Source organism: Aedes aegypti, chromosome 1 (assembly GCF_002204515.2).
Source record: "Aedes aegypti strain LVP_AGWG chromosome 1, AaegL5.0 Primary Assembly, whole genome shotgun sequence".
In the NCBI taxonomy this organism is placed as follows: Eukaryota; Metazoa; Arthropoda; class Insecta; order Diptera; family Culicidae; genus Aedes; species Aedes aegypti.
Window position 1 is genome coordinate 152,058,308 of NC_035107.1, and position 23,640 is coordinate 152,081,947.

General features: G+C 37.6%; 1 protein-coding gene across 2 annotated transcripts in view; it reads left to right on the top strand.

Annotated features, from left to right (window-relative positions):
* LOC110678344 (myosin heavy chain, muscle-like) overlaps positions 1–23,640 on the top strand; it is a 285,969-nt gene that overhangs the window by 102,444 nt on the left and 159,885 nt on the right. For both annotated transcript variants that reach the window (XM_021851099.1, XM_021851103.1), the window contains exon 5: positions 250–353. In XM_021851099.1, coding sequence (XP_021706791.1) covers positions 250–353 — 104 coding nt within the window. The remainder of the gene's footprint in view (positions 1–249; positions 354–23,640) is intronic.

The window sequence follows — 23,640 nt, forward strand, 5'->3', positions numbered from 1 at the left end:
TATCAATAATGTCTGTCACGGATACATAACCAATACATTTGGTTATCATGTATAACAGAATATCAAATTGATAACAGTGATAATGAAAGTTGCTATCATGTTGATATCATCCAGTTATCCGCCTTTCATCTAGTATGCATTTCTGTTGAAGTCCATAATTCCCATAGACACCATTTCAATTTTATAAATAAAAAATCTAGATATAGATAAATATATGATTCCATGTTTGTCTTTACTTTTTCTCAACAGAGATGTGCTTCTTGTCCAACGATATCTACGATTATGTTAACGTGTCCCAGGGTAAAATCACTATTCCAAATGTTGATGATGGTGAAGAATGCATGCTCACTGATGTAAGTTTTAGCATTAAGCGTATATTGACGGATAAATATTAAAACTCACAAAATATGTTTGAAGAACTTAAGTACACCGCATTTAGTTTTTATCCGCAGCAGCAAAGTTCCATAAACAGAGAGAGGGAGAAAGAAAGAAAGAGAGAGAGAGAGAGAGAGAGAGAGAGAGAGAGAGAGAGAGAGAGAGAGAGAGAGAGAGAGAGAGAGAGAGAGAGAGAAGCTTCGACTTAACGATAAATTTCTGTGCAATACCATCCAAACGACAGTCGGCAGTTTATTACTGACGATGTTCTGCACCTCTGGGCCGAATTTGAAAAAAATCTTTAGTCAGAATTATGAGTTACGCCCTTTTGAAGTTTATTTGATAAAAATTACACAAAATATGCCACTTTAACTTGTCTAAACAAAGAGATTATAATAAAATTTTGTAGTTTTGATTTTTTGAATGGTTTAAGTTATTAAAAAAATCATTTTTCTAAAATTTTTCCCGACCGACATTTGAAAAGGGCCAATGCTATGTTTAGTTATTACTAATGAGCCAATACACGAAAAATGATATCTATCAAATTAACGCCTGGTGGTGATTTTAGAAAATTGTCCAAAGCATTCAAATATGTATGAAAAATTCTTGGACAGGATATGCAGATACGCCCTTTTGAAATGTATGTATGGTGGATTCTGTTCCGTCAATAATCAACGGTTAGCTAGGTGCATACATAATCATTACACTTATGCGGTTGTTCTTATTTCATTCAATATATCAAGTTGCATAGAAGGAATTTTTCACATATAATGTACGCAGAATTTTCCAATTTGAGACCCCCTTTTCTCCCCACGTTACAGCTTTTGCATGGAAAATGTATGAACCGTAACACTACCGAACCCCCTCGTTACGTGATATTTGAACGATTCCAAATTTACACGTACACGCAGAAAATTAAATATACTAGAAAGCTTAAATGTCATACTAAAACCATATTCGGTCTATTCTTGTAATGCATATATCTAAAATATGCTTTGCTAGTATAAAACTCATTTATATTTGATCATGCTTATTTGGGAATTATCTAAGTGATACATAAAGAGACGAAATTCAATTTATCCATTGAAATGTTTTTGTTTTCATTTTAAAAATAAAAGTAAAATTGAAATTTAATAGTTTCCATCAATTTATTGAAATTGTTACATTTTCACGAAAAACAAATATATGTTATACTCATGGTTGGTGTCTCAGCAGAATTTTTGTCAAACTCACTTGGTGCGGGGAAGACCATTGCAGATTGAAGATCTTCATTGGAAGTTGCGCTTGTAGATCAATAGTGGATCATAGCATGAAGTAGTGCACATTCTACCGGTGGCATTCCCGGAACAGTTTTAGTTTTCACGTTCACGATGGCCTCGGCGATGGTGCTCTTCTCACAAACGAGAACTCCATCAGAACGGGAATGTTTTCTGGGAGAAAATGATGTTGCAGTATTTGGTTCCGCAGCTGGGAAGTGCTATCTTGCGAATAAACTTACCAGGTGTTTTTTTACTTTATGAATTTGTCCGATATGCACAAAGAACTAAATGAATTCTTGACTCGTGCAAGATTTTTTACAATGGCCGACACGTAGCTCGCTACTGATAGAACACGCCTGCAAGTGAGTAACATGCAAAGTCCTCTGAGCAATTATGGATGATCAATATGCTCAGCTGAAAATATTTCTTAATAGACCATTTCCGTCAGACCTTACCCCCTATTTTTATATTTTTCTACGAAAGACAATAATTTTTAATGATTATTGACGCTTTCAGATCTAATTTATATGCACTCCTGATTTTATTATAAATTTTTGAAAAATTGAGAATTCACCACATTTTGGGTAGTGCGGAACAGTTGTTTCAACCCTGTGGGTAAACAAAGTGGAGATTTTTCCACAACTTTCAATCATACCCCTGCGTTGAGTGTTTGTAGATATGACGAAATGTCAATGTCAAATCAAGCACACGAAACGACACGACAAAATGGAGAAATTTGAGATTCACAACGGCCAGCAATTCTGTTGCTTATGTCGTCATGTTCGCTTATGTTCCGGAACCATAAGACCATACATTCTTCCCCGTTTTACCACTATCATAGGTCTCCCCGAAAAATCCTCGACCACAACATATATCCCCTTCATCTTCCCGCCGGAAGCCTCTGCCGTGTTCCGCGAAAGTTCTCGAGAAGGGTTCTGCTCCCCTTCGGCCCTGTGCCCGGCGGCAATCTGGGGACGAAGATATCACCTTGCGACAGCATACTGTTTGAATTACTAGATTCCAATGGAAGCTGCAGGAATCCAAACAGGACCTCTTCTTCCGGATTTCAGCAAAATCTTCGCAACCTCAGCCAACCACAAAACCGAGCATGAGTAAGCGGAGCACCACAGCAGCCACAGGCGATGGAGATGAAAAGGATACCCACCGTTGTCATGAAGGATTTCATTGTGCTGGATCTCTTCTCCCGATGGAAAGTGCTCGAGCGCACATAATAACCTTACAAATTCCGGTGGAGGAACCAAAGTAAAAAAAATTGACGACCAGCAGAAGCACCGAGATGGTTTCCGGAATGGGTTTTGTTGATTTCAGCCACGGTGGAAGTGGCGGATGAAAACATAAATAAAGGTATCTGTCATGATTGACTCGAATCAGCTGATCAAATATTCACCACAACGTGGAGAAAAAATCATAGGAGAAAAAGGGGTCGGATAAATATCGGAGAGAAATAAATTGTATGGGACCGTGGGGCGTACAGTCGTGCCGCCAGTTTTTCATTGTTTTTCAATAGTTAGGGGCTTCAAAATATATGGGTTCCTTGGGAAAGTTTGTTCAGTAAATTGACAGAAAGCATACAAGCCATTAAAAAAATTTCACGGAAATGGTCTATTATGCATTGGAAAGCTTATAATGAATTTGATTTTTAAGCATTTCAATGAATAAAATATTGAAATGATTTCAATCGCATATAAAATATATTAACTAGAATTTTCCATTCTCTCCGTGTACACATATTGTCTATACTGACATTGAAAAAGTACCAGGTATAATTGAAATTTACACATTTCAATATAGCTGAACAATGACAGTATCAAAGTTGACCGAAACACTCGAACATCACTTATCTGTATCTATATTATACATCTGTATTCTATTCCATTCTATTTAATTCTTTTCTATTCTGATCTGTTCTATTCTATTCAATTATACTCTACTTAAATTTATTCTACTCTGATCCACCCTACTTGTTCTTATACATATGTTTACAAATGGACACTGTATTAATTAACAACTGCGCGCAAAAGATTTGACCGGTACAATTTCGATATCTGTACGGCTTTCTAGCGCTCTCAGCTCTGTAAAAAATTGCTATGCACATATTCTGAATCCTAATGCGTGCTTCTCATATGATCCATAAAAATGAAGATTTGAATTATTATTAGCGTTAGCGTAGTTACGGTATACTTCGTAGATTGGATACTAGCTATATTATGAAGATTTGAATTATTATTTCACAGTAAGTCCAAAAAACTGAAGCATTTTGTATTAAATACTTTTCATTTGAGCTGGATCCTTGTTTTAAAAGTAATTTGAACAAGTTTGTCGAAAGCTGGGAAGAGCAAAATCTGACAAAATCTTCGAAATATCATATCACCAAGTTTCATGTTAAAGACTTCTGCAATGCGACTGGTCGAGGACTAGGCTGACATAATGAGCTGGCGTTGGAGTCTGTGCATAGCGCTGTTTCACATCGAATGTGTACCGTTCAATCCTTTTGCGCGCAGTTGTTGATTACAACATTGGCATTTGTAAAAATATGTATAAGAACAAGTAGGGTGGATCAAGATAGAATAAATTTAAGTAGAGTAGAATTGAATAGAATAGAACAGATTAGAATAGAAAAGAATTAAGTAGGATTGAATAAAATATACAACTTGTTAAATTTAATGAAATAAGGACAACCGCAAAGGTGTAATGATTATGTATGCACCTAACCATCGATTATAGATGAAACGGAATTCACCATGCAATATGCATTCCATACACTTCAAAAGGGCGTATCTGCATATCCTGTCCAAGAATTATTCATTCATATTTGAATGCTTTAAACAATTTCCTAAAATCACTATCAGGCGTTAGATATAATTGTTCGTGTATTGGTTGATAAGTAATAACTAAACATAGCATTGGCCGCTTTCAAATGTCGGTCTAGATTTTTTTTTTTTGAAAATGTGTTTTTCAATATCTAAAACCAGATAATAAACCAAAACTACATTTTTTTCTATAATCTCTTTGTTTCAACAAGTAAAAATGGCAAATTTCATGTGATTTCTATCATATAAACTTCAAAAGGGCGCAACTCAAAATTCTGACTAAGGATTATTTTCAAAATCGGCCCAAAGGTGCAGAACAACGTAAGGAATAAACTGCTGAGTGCCGTTTGAATGGTATATTTTGTTTAATAATAACGGTAATTGGAGCACCCCGAAACCCACAGTTTGTTTAACCCTATGGGTATCAGCGTGGTGATTTTGCAACACTTCTTTGATTCCACCCCTGCATTGGGATGCTTGTTAACATTTGGAAACGTCAAATCAGGTGCGCGCTCAAACTGACCGTGATCCCGGTCAGGGCGCCCCAAATAGGAGCTCCAACGAAACTAACCTCAAATTACTTAAACAAACGTTTTTGAACCAGGTTGGAACTTGCGCAACCCGTTCTGAATTGACTGTTTAACGATAAACTTGCGACGATCGACGCGCCACCATGTTTCATATAACGGAGGGTATTTGAACTAACTTGGAGGTGATGATTTAGAGGTTATTTGGCAATTTAGAAGTTAAAATCCCCTCCAAACACTAGCGATTTTGCGGTGGGATGTTGACGTTTGATGACGAAATCACAGTTTCAACCCCATCCCGATTCAGGTCTTCCTTTAGGAAAATATATTTTCCTCCACAGATTCAAAATTCAAAACCACCCCCTAACAACAAAAAATCTCTAATCCACCCAACAGTTACGCTTGAGCTTGAGCTTGAGCTTGATTGGCCGCCCGTGGATGCACTCCAGTATCGCCAGATCAGCTGCACTTACACAAGGAACCAACCGAATGACTGCTTGGGACTAACAGGCATCCTCAGTGTATAAGTGCTGGTGATCTTCTATTTTTAGGCAACAATGGCACCTGCCACGTCAGAATGCAGACCAATGAGGGGAAAGGGGAGGATTTGATGATGCATTGAACTGACTCCCACGTAGACCGTATATTCCACTGCATCCACGTCAGTTCATGCGGGAGTGTATGGATTGGGGGAAAGGCATGGCAGAGAGGTTTGCTTTTGTGAAAGGCATGGCAGAGAGGTTTCAGGCTGCCTATATATCAGGCGTAAGAAAGGCGTGCGCGTGGAAGTAGGAAGCGTTAGGGAAACGGTTTCTTGTCCGTCTCTGGTTCTAGCGTTTGCTATGAACGAATAGTTTGAGTGTGATATAATTAGAATGGAAGATAGAAGCAAGTGAGAGATATACAGCTACAAAGTACGAGGAAAGGGACGGGCCTGGGATTGAACCCATGACCTTCTGCATATGAAGCAGAAGCGGTAGCCATCAGACCACCAACCCCGTCTATCCTAATCCACCCAACAGTTACGGTACCGATAGTCCTATTAGAGGCTATTTTTTACTATTCATGCCGATAAATGCCTAAATCTATCTGTTGGCTGTTGATCCGGAAGATTTCCGCCTTGAGGCAGCAACAGCTGCACAAGGAATTTTTGAGCGGCTGTTACTGTCTCTAGGCCGGAATCTTCCGGTTTATTCAATCCTCGTCGGCACAAAACATCTGTTGACAACAAGGTATCTGTCGACTATAATCCTTGCGTTACAGAACCGTGTAGTGTTCGCCGGGTGCAGTCATAACCGGCCGAAGCGGTGAAGGTGGTTTCCGCAGTGATAACGAAGATTTCAGGAACCGTGAAGAAAGGAGGTAGCGAAACTAGCGGAACCCATTATGATGAATGAAAACATAAACAAAAATCATCTGGTTATGCCAGCTGATCATAAATGAGCCATTTTACGTAGCTGGTCAAATGACAGGAGCACTGGAAGTAAAGTTTACATTTTCAATCAATGACTATGTGCATTTCTAGCGTAGCATTTCGTACAGGAAAAAACTTAAATGGAGAATAATTAGTAAAACATTTTTTATCACAAAAGCGCCTTTTTATTTGAAATATGGGTAACAAAGAGGTAGCTGATATAATAACTACCCAGGTAACCAGTAAGCACTGTTATAAGCGGTAAATGAGCTGTTCAACAGCATGTCAGTGCCAACTGGCAGCATATAACATTTTCAAATGCTTTTAGGCATTGTGTTCCACAAGCCCTGATATTAGCCGTATACGGGTATATAACGCTATGTTACAGGGCTTGTAAACCCTGTGCCTATTAGCAGTACACAAGGGCTGTGAATGCTTATAAACGGCTTGTGACATGACGTTTATGACAACAAAGTCGATACAGATTTCAATCAAAACAAATGTAGATTCGATGATCAAATTTGGTTAAAATGTATTTTGAACAGCAGAATGATTGCAGAAAGTAAACGATTCCGCAGCGGAAGAAGTCCATAGAAATTCATGAGTAGTGGAAACACTGAGGATTTGAATGCTTCCGATTTGCAACACTCCTGATAAAGAACTTTCCCATTCCGAACCATTGCAAGAGCAGCGAGAGGAAATACAAAATGAATCATGAAAGCGTTTTTGGGGTTATTTCGCGAGATCATCGCATTGAAATCCTTCTTCGATTAGTTGTTAAGGGATTTAACTTCCACCATTATTGTATACTGCAATTATATACTGCAATGAAGTCCGTGGCCTCTTCCATGAGTTTGCTAACAATCTTACCGAGGCTATCTGGACACCTGGGTAATCTCTTATGCTTTAAATACTATCCTGGGCAAACTAAACCATCAATGCATAGGTGGAGCAGTTGGAAAATCTAGGGAAAATCATGTAATAGGAGCCTCGGAAACATTAGTTCGAACCTGGATCACGTAACAAAAAAATCAACTTCGATTAGGAACATATAAAGGTAGAAAAGGACGAAAAATAAACAAAGATTTTTTTTCCTTTTTCTTTGATCCATGTGCTATAAAATTTTGACACCTCTCGCTTCAGAGACTCGGAACGAGTAGGCCGTTTATCAGCCAAATAATTCGCCAAAAGTGGCTCTATAGCAGCCCTTAATTGCGATATAGTTCCAATAAGCCCTGATTGCCAAGCCTTTAAATCGACTATAGAACCAACTTGGTGCCGTTTTATACGGCTTAGTGGTTACTTGGGTAGGTGTAATGTTGCAGTAACGAAATATTTTGGATTTCTTTTACGTCATTTTCTCCATGTACTCGTTTGGTAAAATGAGGCGTTGTTAAAAATCACGCTGGAATTTATCAAAACAAAATCCCAGGTCTCCTGTCAATTGACGCCATTGCGACGATCAGCTGTCCCAAAACGTCTCATAAAATGGATTATAAGCCATTTTACGAAGCTGGTCAAATGACAGGAGACCTGGGACTTTTCGATCATCGTTGTCAGTTTTCGCGATGATGATGGCTGATGACCCAGGAGACCTGGGATTAAATCCAGCGTGATTTTCAATAACGCCTCATCTTACCAAACGAGGACATGGAGAAAATGACAAAAATGAGATCCCAAAATGTTCGTTACTGCAACATTACACCTAGTTATTGTATCAGCTACCTCTTTGTTACCCATATTGCACATAAAAAGGCACTTTCGTGATCAGAAATATATTAATATTTTTTTTTCTATTTAAGTTTTCGCCTGGATGAAAAGCTACGCTAGAAATGTGCACAGTCATCAACCATCATCAACGCGAAAACTGACGCCGATGATTGAAAAATCCCAGGTCTCCTGTCATTTGATCAGGCTTCGTAAAATGGCTTATGAGCATGCCATAAACTTTGATTCACCCCCTTCTGACATGTCTTGTGTACACTATAATTTTTTTATAGTTCGATCGAAACAAGCTTTGTGGAAATGAAAATTTTTGTTGTTGACGTCAGTTTTTTTTTAAATTGTTCCCAGAACCTGGAAACATCGAATATTCTTCTAATTTTTCTAGTGTTTTGCTAATTTTTTAGATAAATGAGGAGCAGTGGACAGTAGCTAATCGATGCTAATAGTAGCTGAAGTGACTTTATACAGAAATAATTCCGATTTTCGTTTGAAAATGATGGCTGACTTACTATTAATATTTGGACAGCATTTGACATTGAGGTTCATTGCATATCCCTTAAAAAAACTTCCTAAGAACTAATTAATGTAATACTGTTTCTACCTTTTTTTGTAAACTGTTGTAATCCTAGACAAATTAGAATTATAATTTTAATACTCTAGAGAAAAAATATCATCAACTAGATTTTATTTCTATACAAACTAGCGTTCATCCAGAATATTCAACCCCAATCAAATAGTCCACAAAACAATGCTTGTGGCAAAGCGGAGAATAGCAGGTGCCACGGGGAATGGGTCTATTGATTTTTTTTAGGAATTCACTGTCCAGTGCTTTGTGACGTATGCCAGCCTACAATTAAAAAAAACGATTGCAAATTTGCTGCATGTGTCGGGAAAAATGAAGTGATTGGTTTTTATTCATCCAGGGATTTTCCAAGCAGCACCAACAATTTCTCATACTCCGATTGACATTAGTTAATTAAAACAATGATTCTTACAATACGGCACCTAAAATAATATAATAAAACATATAATGAAATACAGTTATTTGAATAACAAAAATATAAGAGAATTTGGATACTTGGAAATTCTTTATAAACGAGGAGAAAATTTTTGACAAATGAAACAATAAACGCAACTCATTGCCTACTAAGATCAAACCATAAAAACTAAAGGCAAGAAAAGTCAAAATCAATTCATCCCTCGTGGTTTTATAGCTAGCGTAAAAAGCTGGATTATGTTTATGGTTTTAGGTTGTTGGCTAGTCTGAACAACTGGCCAACGTCCTCTTCAATTTGTAACATTAAAAACTCACTAGCTTAACTTTACATATCTAATTAACTTTTAACTGTACTTATCTTATTTTCAATTCCATTGTGGTCCCTTGCGGCGGAGGCGCACTCCTCAACGCACGCTTGTTGTAATTCCTAGCTGCGGAGGTGCACTCCTCAACGCTCGCTTGATGTTGTCGATTTTTCCTTTTTCTGGCTCATCTGCTTCTCGTGACGATCACCGCCAGCACTTTTGACGATTTTTCCCGACTTTGGGGTTTCACTTTTACTGCATCTCGAATTCTTCCGACGGGGATTTTTACCTTTAACCTGTTTCGCGCACTTTTGTTCTTTTGTCCAGTTTATTTTGTCTATTTCACCCACCGTTGGGTAGTCACCACATTCATATAAACTCGCTTAACAGTTTTTAGACAATATTGGCAAGACTCTGCGCCCTGCGTGGACGTGTTTCAACTTCACGCATAGTTATGCACCACACCACTTTTAAAAATATTGCTATTAACAGCACTATCATGCAGGTTGCAATAACATGCATAGGTCCGATTCCTGAGTCTGTTAATGGCTGATGTTGCTGCTGCTGCTGTTGTTGAATCACTATCTCCTCTGGCTTGGATTGTCCAGATCCCATTTTTTTGCTGTAGGTATTCACTTATTCACTTAGCTGGTTAATTAGTGATGCACTTCTTGTGATTGCCTTTAGTTCAACCAATAGTTGATAATAAATATACACTATCAGGTAAAATCCTATCGGCGAAACTATTAACACAATTATCACGTTATTTGGTACTTTCATTGTCTTTACTGTCGGGGTCACCATGTGTCGTTCGGAAATTTGGCATTGGAACACCCGAACGGTTTCAGGTTCAAAATCAGAGTACTACGTTTATTGCATTCCATCTAACAGCTAACCTATTTCTTAAAGTCTACAAAACTAATACATTGATAGCCATTCTGACTGGAGGAGGTGCTTAGTTTCGATCGGGCCAATCAATGACGATCGGTATGTACTGCATATTTACTGTACAGATATGCAACATCTGCATATTGTCGCGCGCCCACCAAATCGGAATGCGCGTGTGGGACACGCGACGTGTGACTCGTTCCCGACATAACTGTCATAATGACAGTTTGGTTCACGCAGCAACAGTGGAGGTCTGTAACTTGACATTCTGTCTATTCGGGTCTGCTGAGTACAATGTATTCAGCAGGGTGCATTTATTGACCGGCACTTGAAGAGTGCATGGTTAGCATATGTAGCAATTGTAATTTGAGAGTAGAATGAATATTAAATGAGTAATTCAATGTTTGTCTAACGAGCTTTTCTTACAAAAGTAATTAAACGGAGAAATCAGACTACCAAAAAACTAAGTTCTTTTCACTAAAATTTGGGTAAACTGCATTTAATTTTTACCCACAGTTGGGTTGTTTTGCCTCTCTCGGAATAGCAATGTTGTCAAAAACAGAGAGAGACGCACCGACCCAGCGTCGAAGTTCAATGGAATAAGCTAAATTTGGGTTCTTTCGAGTTTACCTAACGTTAAGTTGTTTTAACCCATCACGGAGACTTCGAAAGCTAACGCTGGGTAGATTTTTTTGCACTGGGTAGTTTGTTTTGCTGCTGTCAAATGGAAACAACCTATAATGATAGGTATATATCAGTTAACCCAAATTTGGGTTATCCCACGGAAGAGCCGAATTGCGTCAAAAGAAGTCAAAGTTGGGTTGATTTGCGGCTCCGTCTACATGCATGCCCTGATTCGCCCCATAGGCCTTTTCATTTGACAGGTCCGTCTATGCATTTGTTTACATCGGTGGAGGACCGGTGCTAACACGGGCCTGTCATTTTCATAGAAGAACTGTCAAAGTGCTTCGAGATCAGCTGATTTTAAACGTCAAATGGAAAGGCCTATAGTAACGCACATGCGCTAGAGTCTATGCACGATAAATCGCTAAAAGCTAATGCGGAAAACATTTATATGGCGAAATGCATCTAACGAATTATTTCTCAAAATTGGGAACTATTTTCGAAAAAAATATTTGGTACCGGTTGTGCGCAATGATGGTGGCTAGCACGCCTACCAAATATTTTTTTGATCAAAGCTTTCATTCACGAGAAATTTGAAGTTAGATGTCTTTCCTCATACAAAATAAAACGAGAAAACTTCTGTTGATCAACTGTGAACATGAGCGACCCTTCAGAAATTATTTCCTCTCCAATTCTTGAAAACTTATTCAAACAGACTCAAGTCAAAAAAGTGAACAAACTTACTTTATCGATTTAACGCGTTTCGCAGACAAAATTCTACACGTTTCGCTCAGATACATCCATTTTACACTATTAGAACGTTTAATTTCCGGATTTACAAAACGACGATAGTAAGATTTTCAACTTTCGCAGCCTAACCACTACTTTCGTCGCTCCCTGTATGGAGAGACAAAGTGACTTAACCACGAATCAAAACAAAACACTACTTGAGTCAGTTTTACACTGGTACAAAAACGTCGCAAATAATGCGTAGTTTGCACCTGAAACGTAAAGCGCTCAAGTAAAATTTATCTCTTTTCCCAAAGTATTTTTACAGCTGATCCAGAATGAGTGAAGTGTCAATTTTACTTGCGGAATAATTGGGTCCTAAAATGTTTAATGAAATCTTGTTTTTATTTAATGACACAAAAGAGCATGTTACTGCAAGTATTTTAGCATTTTTTCCCGCTCAAATAACGGCTACATCATATATAAACTTTAATTTTAAAATTGGGTCCACAAACGAACCTTGACACTTTTGATCATGTTTGACGTTCGCTTAATCGACAAAAACACCACAGGGCTTTTAGTTTTAACACTGGGGTTGTTCCTATCTGAAATTTCGGAAGGGACACGGAAAGCAAAATACACCCAAAATTTGAGTTTAACCCAAAGATTGTGGCAAAATCTAAAAAAATGTTTTTTTGGACACAAACCAAAGAAAAACATTTAAAAATTGAGTAAACATGTGTTTTTGGCCTAAACTTAAGCGTTTGGCATTAAAATTGGAACAGGTCTTTTGGACCCTATTAAGAGGCACATTTTTCCGTGCGGAATAGTGACAGCTCCATTTGATTTGTACGTCAAGCGTTACCAATGTTACGAAATCAGCTCTACTTGTCAACTGGATACAGCTCAAGTAATCTGGACAGCTGAAGTATTTCTTGGCCATTACTTCCCAAGTAACCATTAGGCCATACATCAGATAGCATAGCTATCAGATTTTGAGATAAATAGTTTCGAATTTTTCGTCGAAAATTACACTTTAGATAAACCGTTATAATTTATACAGTGGGGATTCGCTCGTTGGGGGTCCGCTACATGGAATGACTCGATGGTTGGATGTTCAATGGTTGGAAAATATGCCAACCAAAAAGCACTCAAATGTCAACACAAAATGTCAAACTGACTTTGACGTCTGAGTACCGTCGCATTGCAGTCTCCATATAAAGAACAAATGCGCATGTATATGTGCGTTTCGTGACGATTTGCTCTCCAGATGCGTTAGTGTGGATCATTTTCACCAGCTGTTAGTTGTTCCAACTAACGGATCGGAATCGCTAGATGGAAGTCAGTCGTGTTCCAACCAGCGAATCCCCGCTGTAAACCCATGATTGGAAAAATCACTTAAAAATATATGTTAAAATTCAAGTTATATCTGATGTTCTGTGAAAATTTCATTCTAATCGGACGATAAATAACTGAGATCTAGCCTACCAAAGTTGGTCATTTTGTATGGAAAATCGAAAAAGTTGCAAATGTTTTGTCCAATACTGTATAAAGTAAAGTTATTTGCAGTAACCATCCAGCAGAAGAAAATTTAAAATGCTGATAATGCCAGCAAGACAATGCAGATAGTTATTTAGACCTGGACTCATTCTTGGACATTTCTTACTACCTGGCTGGAGAATGCCCAGAAAGCTGACTAAATATATTTTCTCGAAAAGTAGATTTATGGTACCTCCCGAGATAAAGCTCCCCGCAAACGCTTTCACGATACATTTTGTATTTGTTTCCTTCCCGTTTCCTCCCATTTGCTCGGGTTAGGATACTCCCAAACCAACTTCATTATCAAAAACTATATTGGGCAAAGGCATTTCACCAGTATTTTCTCTACTCACGCATTAATTTCATTTCAAAAATCGTCAATTCAAGAGTCATGCAATCATGTAAACTACGGTAACATAACTTGGGTAAAGTGAAGCTCAGAATCGATGTTGGCAAGCGGGAGCCCCACGAAAAACCTTTCATTCCATTCTGACGTCACTATAGGAGTGAGGCGTCAAAGTTGTGCCATGCCTACTAGATCGTTTGATGTTCGATCCGCTGCTACATTCTCGGATATCTTTCAACAGGCTTTTGATTGTCAGCCATCATAACAGGGTTGGAAGACAAGATCTATGACAATGTTCATTCAGTACCACACATCCTTCCTCTTCTCAGGAAAAAAAAGTTTTAAGTGATGAGTTTTTACATCGTTTTCGCCATCACGAAAGCTTTTAGGAATTCAGGATATATTTTTCACATCGCTAAGAACTTCCCCGATGTATTATGCATCCCGATAAAATTCAGAAAAATGAACTTCGCTCAATTTCCTCTTCTTTATCAACGAACTTAAGGTAACACACGATAGACTCATCGTGGCATCCATGAACAATCTATGTTCAAACTATCGTTGAAAAGAAAATATTTCTGTTTTATATCATATCGATCATTCGGTGATCTATCCGGATCATATGCTTGCTAACAACAGGCATGTGGATACACTTTCAGTTCATCTATGTCCGGTAGAACCGATATCACATCCCCAAAACTTCAAAATTGATCATCGTTTATGGATAGCAAACAGTTGCACCTTAAGCACCGCCAACACATTTTCAATCGGAAGGATTTTGGCGCGCTCGAACTGACAAATCCTCCGTTGTGGTGAAACTTCTTCTGTCGACGTGATGTTGGACAGTTTTCTAAAACAGTCGAGATAAAAGCCGAGCCGGCAGAGCAATGACAGTTAGTTCGTTCAAAACTTCGCTTCGGAAGTCCAACCGGCGAACTCCAGATTGGTGCTGCGAAGTCAATATACTGTCTCATATCTCAACTGTTCACTTGTACATGCGACTTGGAAACATTTTTTCGCTGTAGGATACGGTGTTGAACTTATTGATCGGTTGAAAGTCGTTCCATTCATTAGAAACGGCAAGCTAATTCTATGCAATGACATCTCTAAGACGAACTAATTTTGGACAAAATATTGCTATTAATAAACTGACATATACATGTTGAACAGAGTAGCATCAGCGTTCGACCAGGTCCGTCACACTCGAGCTCAGATTGGGTACCACTTCTAGTACTGCATTTCGTCCCTCGGTAGTACAAAAGGTACCCAAGCTTGACAGATCGCAGTACACTTTTCACAGCATTCTAGATTACCTTATGAGACATAAAATTTTGGGCAACTGCAAGGAACATGGAGGTCTTTAATTTGTCTTTGGTTTGACTCTCATCTTGTTGTACATTCAAACCACCGTACTTTCACGGAAATACTCACTCGAAGACTTGTTTGGCTGTTATTACTTGTTTTGATATAACATACCTTGATCTACTAAGTTACTAGACATCATTGGGCTTACATATATTATTCTATAGATACATTTTCGACCGCCAGTCGCGCATGCATGTGAGCATCACTTTTATTAGGAACCAATTTGTGACCACTAGTCGCGATAGCAAGTGTACACCACCATAGCTTAGAGCAAATATACGACCACTAGTCGAGCTCAAAACATCAATAATACTTGATAGGAACAAGTATACGACCACCAGTCGAGTTAACAACATCAATAGCAGTTACTAAGAACAAGTATGCGACCACCAGTCGAGGTAGCAAGTGTACATCACCATTGCTTAGAACAAATATACGACCACCAACCGAGCTTACAACATCAATAATACATGCTAAGAACAAGTATACGACCACCAGTCGCGGTAGCAAGTACACACCACTATTGCTAGGAATAAGTATGCGACCACCAGTCGAGTTAACAACATCAATAATACTTGCTAAGAACAAGTATACGACCACCAGTCGAGTTAACAACATCAATAATACTTGCTAAGAACAAGTATACGACCACCAGTCGAGTTAACAACATCAATAATACTTGCTAAGAACAAGTATACGACCACCAGTCGCGGTAGCAAGTGTACACCACAATTGCTTAGAACAAATATACGACCACCAGTCGAGCTAACAACATCAATTATAATAATTGCTAGGAACAAGTATACGACCACCAGTCGCGGTAGCAAGTACACACCACTGTTGCTAGGAATAAGTATGCGACCACCAGTCGAGTTAACAACATCAATAATACTTGCTAAGAACAAGTATACGACCACCAGTCGAGTTAACAACATCAATAATACTTGCTAAGAACAAGTATACGACCACCAGTCGAGCTAACAACATCAATTATAATAATTGCTAGGAACAAGTATACGACCACCAGTCGCGGTAGCAAGTACACACCCCTATTGCTAGGAATAAGTATGCGACCACCAGTCGAGTTAACAACATCAATAGCACTTCATAGAAACAACCATGCGACCACCAGTCGCGGATGCAAGTGTACACCACCATTGCTTAGAACAAATATGCGACCACCAGTCGCGCTAGCAATATCAATAACATTGATTGATAGGAGCAAGTTTGCGACCAACAGTCGCGTTAAGGACATATTTTGCAACCATTTGTCGCGTTAGACATTACTTTTATATTGCAACCACCAGTCGCGTTTAGGGACATTTTTTTTTATTGCAAACTCCAATCGCGGCAAGAATATTTATTTTTATTGCAATCACCTGTCACGTTAAGGATATTTTTTTTTGCATTGCAAACACCAGTTGTGTTAAGGACATTTTTTCCATTGCAACTACCAGTCGCGTTAAGGACATTTTTGTTTGCATTCGTACATGTTTTTTTAACATGACATTTATTTAGAAATAATAATGAATTGAGCAGATTTGAATAGTTTGGATCTCACCGATTATCGACACAAAATTCACAAAAAAAAAATACCGATTCAGTATGCTTCACACTTAACTTGTAAACATTACTGGATACACAATGTACTGAAGCAAATAGGAAAGAAAATAATCATGTGCACTATTGGGCAAATTTGACCAAAACATCGATAATACTGAATCGATTCAAATTCGATACGTCGAATCGTTTCTTTATTCAATCGAATCCTTTGAATCCATTTTTTTTTTTAAATCGATTCGATTTTTCCAATCGTAAGCAAATTTACAAGAACAACGGTTCAAATTAAGACCAAATCCCTTGAATTAGGATTTCATGTAGTGCCAACATAAAAAAATTACTTTTGGAACATCAATTTAAAATCGCCCATGGCTAGAAAAATTTGCACACACTAACATTCATTTTTCACTCTATCTTACTTGATTAAAACTATTTTATATTCATTTAAAAGCAGGAGAGATAAAACATAGAAATGTGCGTATTATCACAGAAGTAACGATAAAATGATCACATACAAACAAAGCGAAATTTTATTATTGTTTATATAGAAATTTGCAGAGTTGATAAATGTTACGGGCGTTTTTTTTTGTACGATTGATATAACTAAATGATAAGTTATACAAATTGATTAACATTCAAGAAAACAACTAATAGAACTTAAACACTTCACTTCTCTTTTGCATTATTATACAAATTATACTTATTATACATATTATTATACATTTTGCACGGATATGTTCAACTGACTTCTGCAAAAATAATAGTTCAGTTCCTAACGTTATTCTTCTTCCGTTCAACTTATGCAGAAAATAGGTCCTTGATAAAAGCAGAATGTGCATTTCATAACTTAGATTAATCAGCTCGAAATAACATAATCTTTGAATCGGATAAAACAGATGAAACACTTTCTACATTTTTTTTTACATTCAAATATTTTCATCGAAGTAATCTGTTTGAATTCAAAAGCAAAACAAAATATTCACTTCAAAGCCTGCATCGCGCAACTCAAATAGTTGAGGTGATGCTGGTGTTCAATAAGAACAACAACAAGCACAGAGAGAAACATTGCTGCTTCAACGAGTAGTGAAGCGGCTAATACATATTCATGTCATATTTCCTCTTCAATCAGTTTTCTCTTGTTCATAGAAAAATACCACATTGCTGTTTACTTACAGATATATGCCTTTTTTATCAGATTCAAACTTCACTCCACAATCACTCTGAACACATATTTTCACACGCGGTTTAAGAAGCACTCGGCACAAACACATTTTCTAGTGGACACTCCCGCTTGTTAACGAAACCAGGCACTCCATGAACACGAAATATTATTTAAAATTCTGGCAGGTTCGCCAAATGTGGAGCTCAGAATCGATGTTGGCAAGCGGGAGCCCCACGAAAAACCTTTCATTCCATTCTGACGTTACTATAGGAGTGAGGCGTCAAAGTTGTGCCATGCCTACTAGATCGTTTGATGTTCGATCCGCTGCTACATTCTCGGATATCTTTCAACAGGCTTTTGATTGTCAGCCATCATAACAGGGTTGGAAGACAAGATCTATGACAATGTTCATTCAGTACCACACAGGTAACATATATGAATCGGAAAAATTGTTCCCAAATTCCATCATCGTTCATAACTTTTTTGTTTTGGTTGAAATCTGTTTTGCTCTCTTCGATATAAACGTCAAGATTTTTAGCATTCGGCTTATAGGCCTATTCACATGACGTCTCAAATCAGCTGATCGGGAAACACTTTGACAGTTCTTCTATGAAAATGACAGGCCCGTGTTAGCACCGGTCCTCCACCGATGTAAACAAATGCATAGACGGATCTGTCACATGAAAAGGCCTATAGGCACAGGGTTTACAAGCCCTGTAACATAGCGTTATATACTCATATACGGCTTATATCAGGGCTTGAAGGTCACAGTGCCTAGAAGCATTTGAGAATGTCTTATAATGCTAGTTGGCACTGCAGAACTGTTTAACTTACCGCTTATAACAGTGCTTACTGGTTATCTGGGTTGTGTGGATATTACCACAATGGGACAATGACCGTTTCTTGTCTTATCCTTTTGCACAGTACTTAAGATCACCGTACCGGCCATAACTGAATAAAACTAGGGTTACCATCCGTCCTGATTTAGCAGGACATGTCCTGATTTTGAAGTTCATTTGAGGTGTCCTGATTTATTGTTCATGTTTCATTATTTGTCCTGCTTTTTCCTGCTTGCCGAGCACCATGGAATGCTAAAGATAATTCGAATTTGGAAAAGCTATCACTCTATCGCTATCTAAATAAAAGAGATCTCCGAAACTCAATGCTAAAATGAGAACATAAATATGTTCCTTATCATCGTGTAATATCGCTTCATTCGAATGCCTTTTTATTGAGCATTTTGCATTTTGCACAGTGAACATTTGAACACCTCACACATACACGTACATTACAGTTTGAAGGTTGCTTCGATACTATTTTCTCGTCTTTGTTATGATGTTATACGAACGATTCCCATAACATAATTGACATCATCGGTGAATTTTTTTCACTCGGTCCCTGAATACAATCTAAACATAGCCAGAAATGCCACCGGAAGAATGCTTCAGTGCCCTGTGCAGAATTTATATCTCTAGATGACGAGTTCAGTTCGTTACTCAACGTGAAATATCGTGATACATCGAATTGCCGGACGCTTCGGAAGCCGGACACTGGCCTTTTTTACGGTGTTTTTGAACCTAATTCCGATTCTCCATGCATCAAAGTTGTCGATAATATATTTTTTGGGTGATTTAAGAAAGGGGGCCCGGGATTCGAAGCATCCGGATACTTTGAATCAACACGGTACTTGGGTGAACTAATAGAGACCGATGAAGATCAAGTTGCTAAAAGTACTTCCGCTCTTTCGGCATGAATCGCTAATCGACTTGAATCTGACAACCGATGATTTGATTATTTTGGATCAAGCAAATAAAAGTTTCTCAAAGGAGCTTTACGGCTGCTGGCTATTGCCGTTTGCGATTTCAAGGACCATTTGCCGTGAAAAGAAGTCTGTTAGTGGAGTGTAGCTGGCAAAACGGTGGAAATTTTTTACACCAATGCTGGTTGTTTCGAATACACAAAAAAAAAGAACTTTCGATGCAATCTATTTGACTGCTTTGAAATATTGTGAAACTTCATAAACAGCTTTTGTAGCATACGCCTGCTGATGTTAGCCTAAGTGTGCAAATTGTATCTAGCACATGAACAATTTCATTAGAATCTAAAATTTCGTGCAATGGTCAATATTTAAACTAAAAAAAAATGTTTTGATTGAGAGTCGTGGTTATTGTCACCATTAATAAAGTTCTCAAAAAGCACAGTTTGCAATTTCTGTGGAGATAATATTAATAAAACTCACGACTGAAACTACTAACTTCTGATAAAAAATAATTGTTGGCGAGATTATTTCAGGACATATTTGGATACCTAAATCGATGTTTAACGACCCTTGGGAAATTCCCAATGATGGATTTTTGGTGAGATAATGCTTGATGAAACTTATGGTCAGTTTGGCAAAGAGGATTCCTATTGAGGGCTTTAAAAGGTTTCAAACATTAAAGCTAAGTATGCTGTTTCGCTCAAGAAAAGTAAAAATTCCTGCTCAAGAAATTTCCTACAGCGAGCTATATTTGAAATGACATTTCTTTTCAACTGCGTACTGTGATCAAAGAAAAATGCTTTTCTTGAGCATTTCTTGCAAGAAATTTCCCACGCATCGAGATAGGCGATTACTTTTCTGTTGAAGTGCATACTTCGCTTAACTTTGAGAGTTCTTCTCTTTAATATTTAAGAGTTAATACTCATACCCGCAAATTAAAATTTCTTTAGATCTTCTGAGAATTACGAAAAGCATTTTCAATAAAACCGATATATTCTTACTGTAGTAAAGGAAAGAATGTGTCTTTCATTTGTTATTACGCTTTGCAAGAAAAATTGATATTCCTGGAAAATCCAGGGTAACCTATTGGAAAATTTTCCACCATATCAATCATAGTCACCCGTGATTTCAAAAGTTGAAATATGTTGCATGCTGTCAACGGATAGTTTTGACTTCCGGTACCAGTTGATTTTTTTCTGATAATTATGATTAGAGATAACCAGAAATTCAGGTTAGAGAACTTTTGTATTCATGTTCTCTAATTCGGGTCATTTGAATAAATCAAATGGCTTGTAGAATGAAAGATGAGATGAGGTAAGGAGAGTAGTAAAAAGTCATTTTTAGGCAAAAGAAAGTAAGGGAGAACAAGCAACTTATTTCTTTATGAGTCATAGGAGAAAATGCTGAATGAGTTATTAGTTTCTCCATAACAAAACTGCCCGGGTCACTTATTCACTTAAACGATTTTTTAATTGAACGATTCCGAACTACAACTCCAGATTGTAATATTTCCTTTCTAAACCTAGTGAAAAGGCATGAACTGATTAGGTTTAACTGATTAGAATCATCAACTCCTATCCCGGTTAGAAACGGTAACTCAAACGAATGAAAAGAATTTAAATTTCCACGCATCGGCTCCCGAGGAAAAGTTGTAGCAATTGGACTTTAATTTGGCTGCTTATTTACTGACATTGAATTCAATCTAGGCACTCTCCAGAGTTGCAATGCTTGCTGTGGTTCATTTGTTCTCTGCGGGGATTGCTCACTGCGCGTTATTTCCGCGAAGCAATCCAAATTTTTAAATTTCCCCGCAATATTAATTTAACAACAGAACATAATGAAAACAAATAAGAAAACACACGTTTTTTTTTCAAATATCGAATATTTAGAGCACTTATCTTTGAAATGAAAACAACTCAAATTTCAACATAGGATGACAAAATTATTAACAAGTTCTCACGTTTAAAATTTTGAAATCACTGCTGTTTGGAATATCAGTTATGTTTGAAATTTTAGACAAAATGGAACTTACAGGAAATTTGTGAAAATTTTAAAATGTCCTGATTTTGAATCTTCAGGATATGGTTAGCCTAAATAAAACGGTTTATCATTTCTATCCAGCTTTTTACGCTCGCTATAAAACAACAAGGGGCTATTCACATTTGACTTTTGTTGGCAACCGATTTTATAGCTGTATCTTAGTAGGCAGTTTTCTAGGGTTGTTGATTCAAACGTCAAATTTTTTTACCGATTGGTTCAACATATTTCCAGTACTGTGGCTTATGAGTCTTAATATATTTTTTTTATTTTAGGTACCTACAAAAATGCATATCTCGTCTTCAATCTCAGGGGGAAATTGGAACTCATTCTAAAATTTGATGGTTTTAAAAGTACAAATGAGAATAACGAGCAGAACAATAGTCACCGTGTCCTAGGTCTATCTGGCGGAAACATATCTAGTCTGGCACATAATATTTGTTGCAATTCTTTGTATGCCCACTGATCAGCTTTCTTGAGTCTGTTAAAATGCTAAATATCATTATGTGCGAAGCTATTTTTTGGCCAACATCTTACGGTGAAACGCCCTCCGATTATGGCTAAAACGTACCAATTATTAAATACTGCCAACACACATTATTGGACACTTATATTTGTCAGTGTCTATATCTTATCAAGCACCACATATTTATAATTTTCATCCATTACAAAGTGATTTCTTCACCACCGCTTAAGCCTTAAACTCTGTTTAACCGTATGGATAAACGTGGTTTACGGCTCAAGCAAATGTGAAAAATTCTGCCGTTAGTCATTTTTGTAGTGTCGTAATTCTCCATACGCCTAAGACCATGGTACAGCCTTCAGCTTTCCAGAAAAGGTTTTATATGCTTAACTCAATAGATAGCCCCAATCTTTGAACATCCATTTGGAACTTCTGGCAGTTCCCTTATGCAGCTGAGTGGTTCCGACGCCTAGATTCTGCTGAAATAGATTTTTTGGTAATAATCTGGGAGGGAGGCACAGATACTACACACGAAATATAAGACAACGTTATTTTGAACTGCAAGATAACTCCAGCTTGCCAACAACAATCAAGGCAGGCTTCGAGAAAATCGGTAGTTTCCTTTTGTTGTGCATCTTCGATCTTTCCTGACAAACATGAAAAAAGGGCCGCAGTTTTCTATGCACTAAATATTTATTTTTATTGGAAAAAGTAGAACGATACGTTTTTCAATGCTTTATGTTCAATCAGATTAAATGGTGCTCACGTGACATTACTTGCGTAATGTGCATGAATTGATTTTCATTCGATTTTTATCACTTTTGAAGGAATACGAAAATGTGTTGTAATCAGTTGCGCGCTTTTTTCATGTTAGTCCAATGTTTGAGATCTGGGCTCACAGTGACAGTTCGTGACAGCGGAATCTCGGCTCACTATGACGTACAGAAATTTTGTATTGGTTTCTCCCTCCCAGGTAATAATCATTCGATAAATTTTAACAAAACTATTGAACGTTGAAAACAGTTGACATTTTCAATGTTTATGTAGATTTTTCAATCAGGCACGGTTTACTGAGATGCAACCATAAGAAATTATAGTGTTTGCAGCATGCGTCATATGGGGGTGATCCAAAATTTTATGGCAGCCAGGCGTAAAAAGCTGGATAAAACTTTTGTGGGATATAATTTGAACTGCCTAGTTTTTGAACGCGAGCATATTGTGTGCAAAATTTAAGCAATATATACGGCGAAAAATATTGTGTGCAAAATTTAAGCAATATATACGGCGAAAAAAAGTTGAAGAGGTGATTCATTTTAAAGCAGTTTTAGAAGACAGGTTGTGATGCTTCTGAGTAGACCATTTCCGTGAAAACAATTTATTGGCTTATAAGCTTTCTGTCAATTTACTGGACAAACTTTCCTAAGGAACCAATATGTTTTGGAGCCTTGAACTATTAGAAAACAATGAAAAACTTGCGGCACGTTAGTTCACCCCTTGGTCCCCTACAATTTGTTTGACCCCGAAAAAATGCAGACCCCTTTTTCCCCTGTGGTTTTGCCACCACGTTGTGAATTTGAGATCAGCTGGCATGACCAGATTAAAGAAACTATAATTAAGTAATTAATTAAGTAATGTAAACTCTTTAGACCAGACGATTTTTGTTTATGTTTTCATTCATCATAATGGGCTCCGCTGGTTTCGCTCCCTCCTTCCATCACGGTTTCTGAAGTCTCCG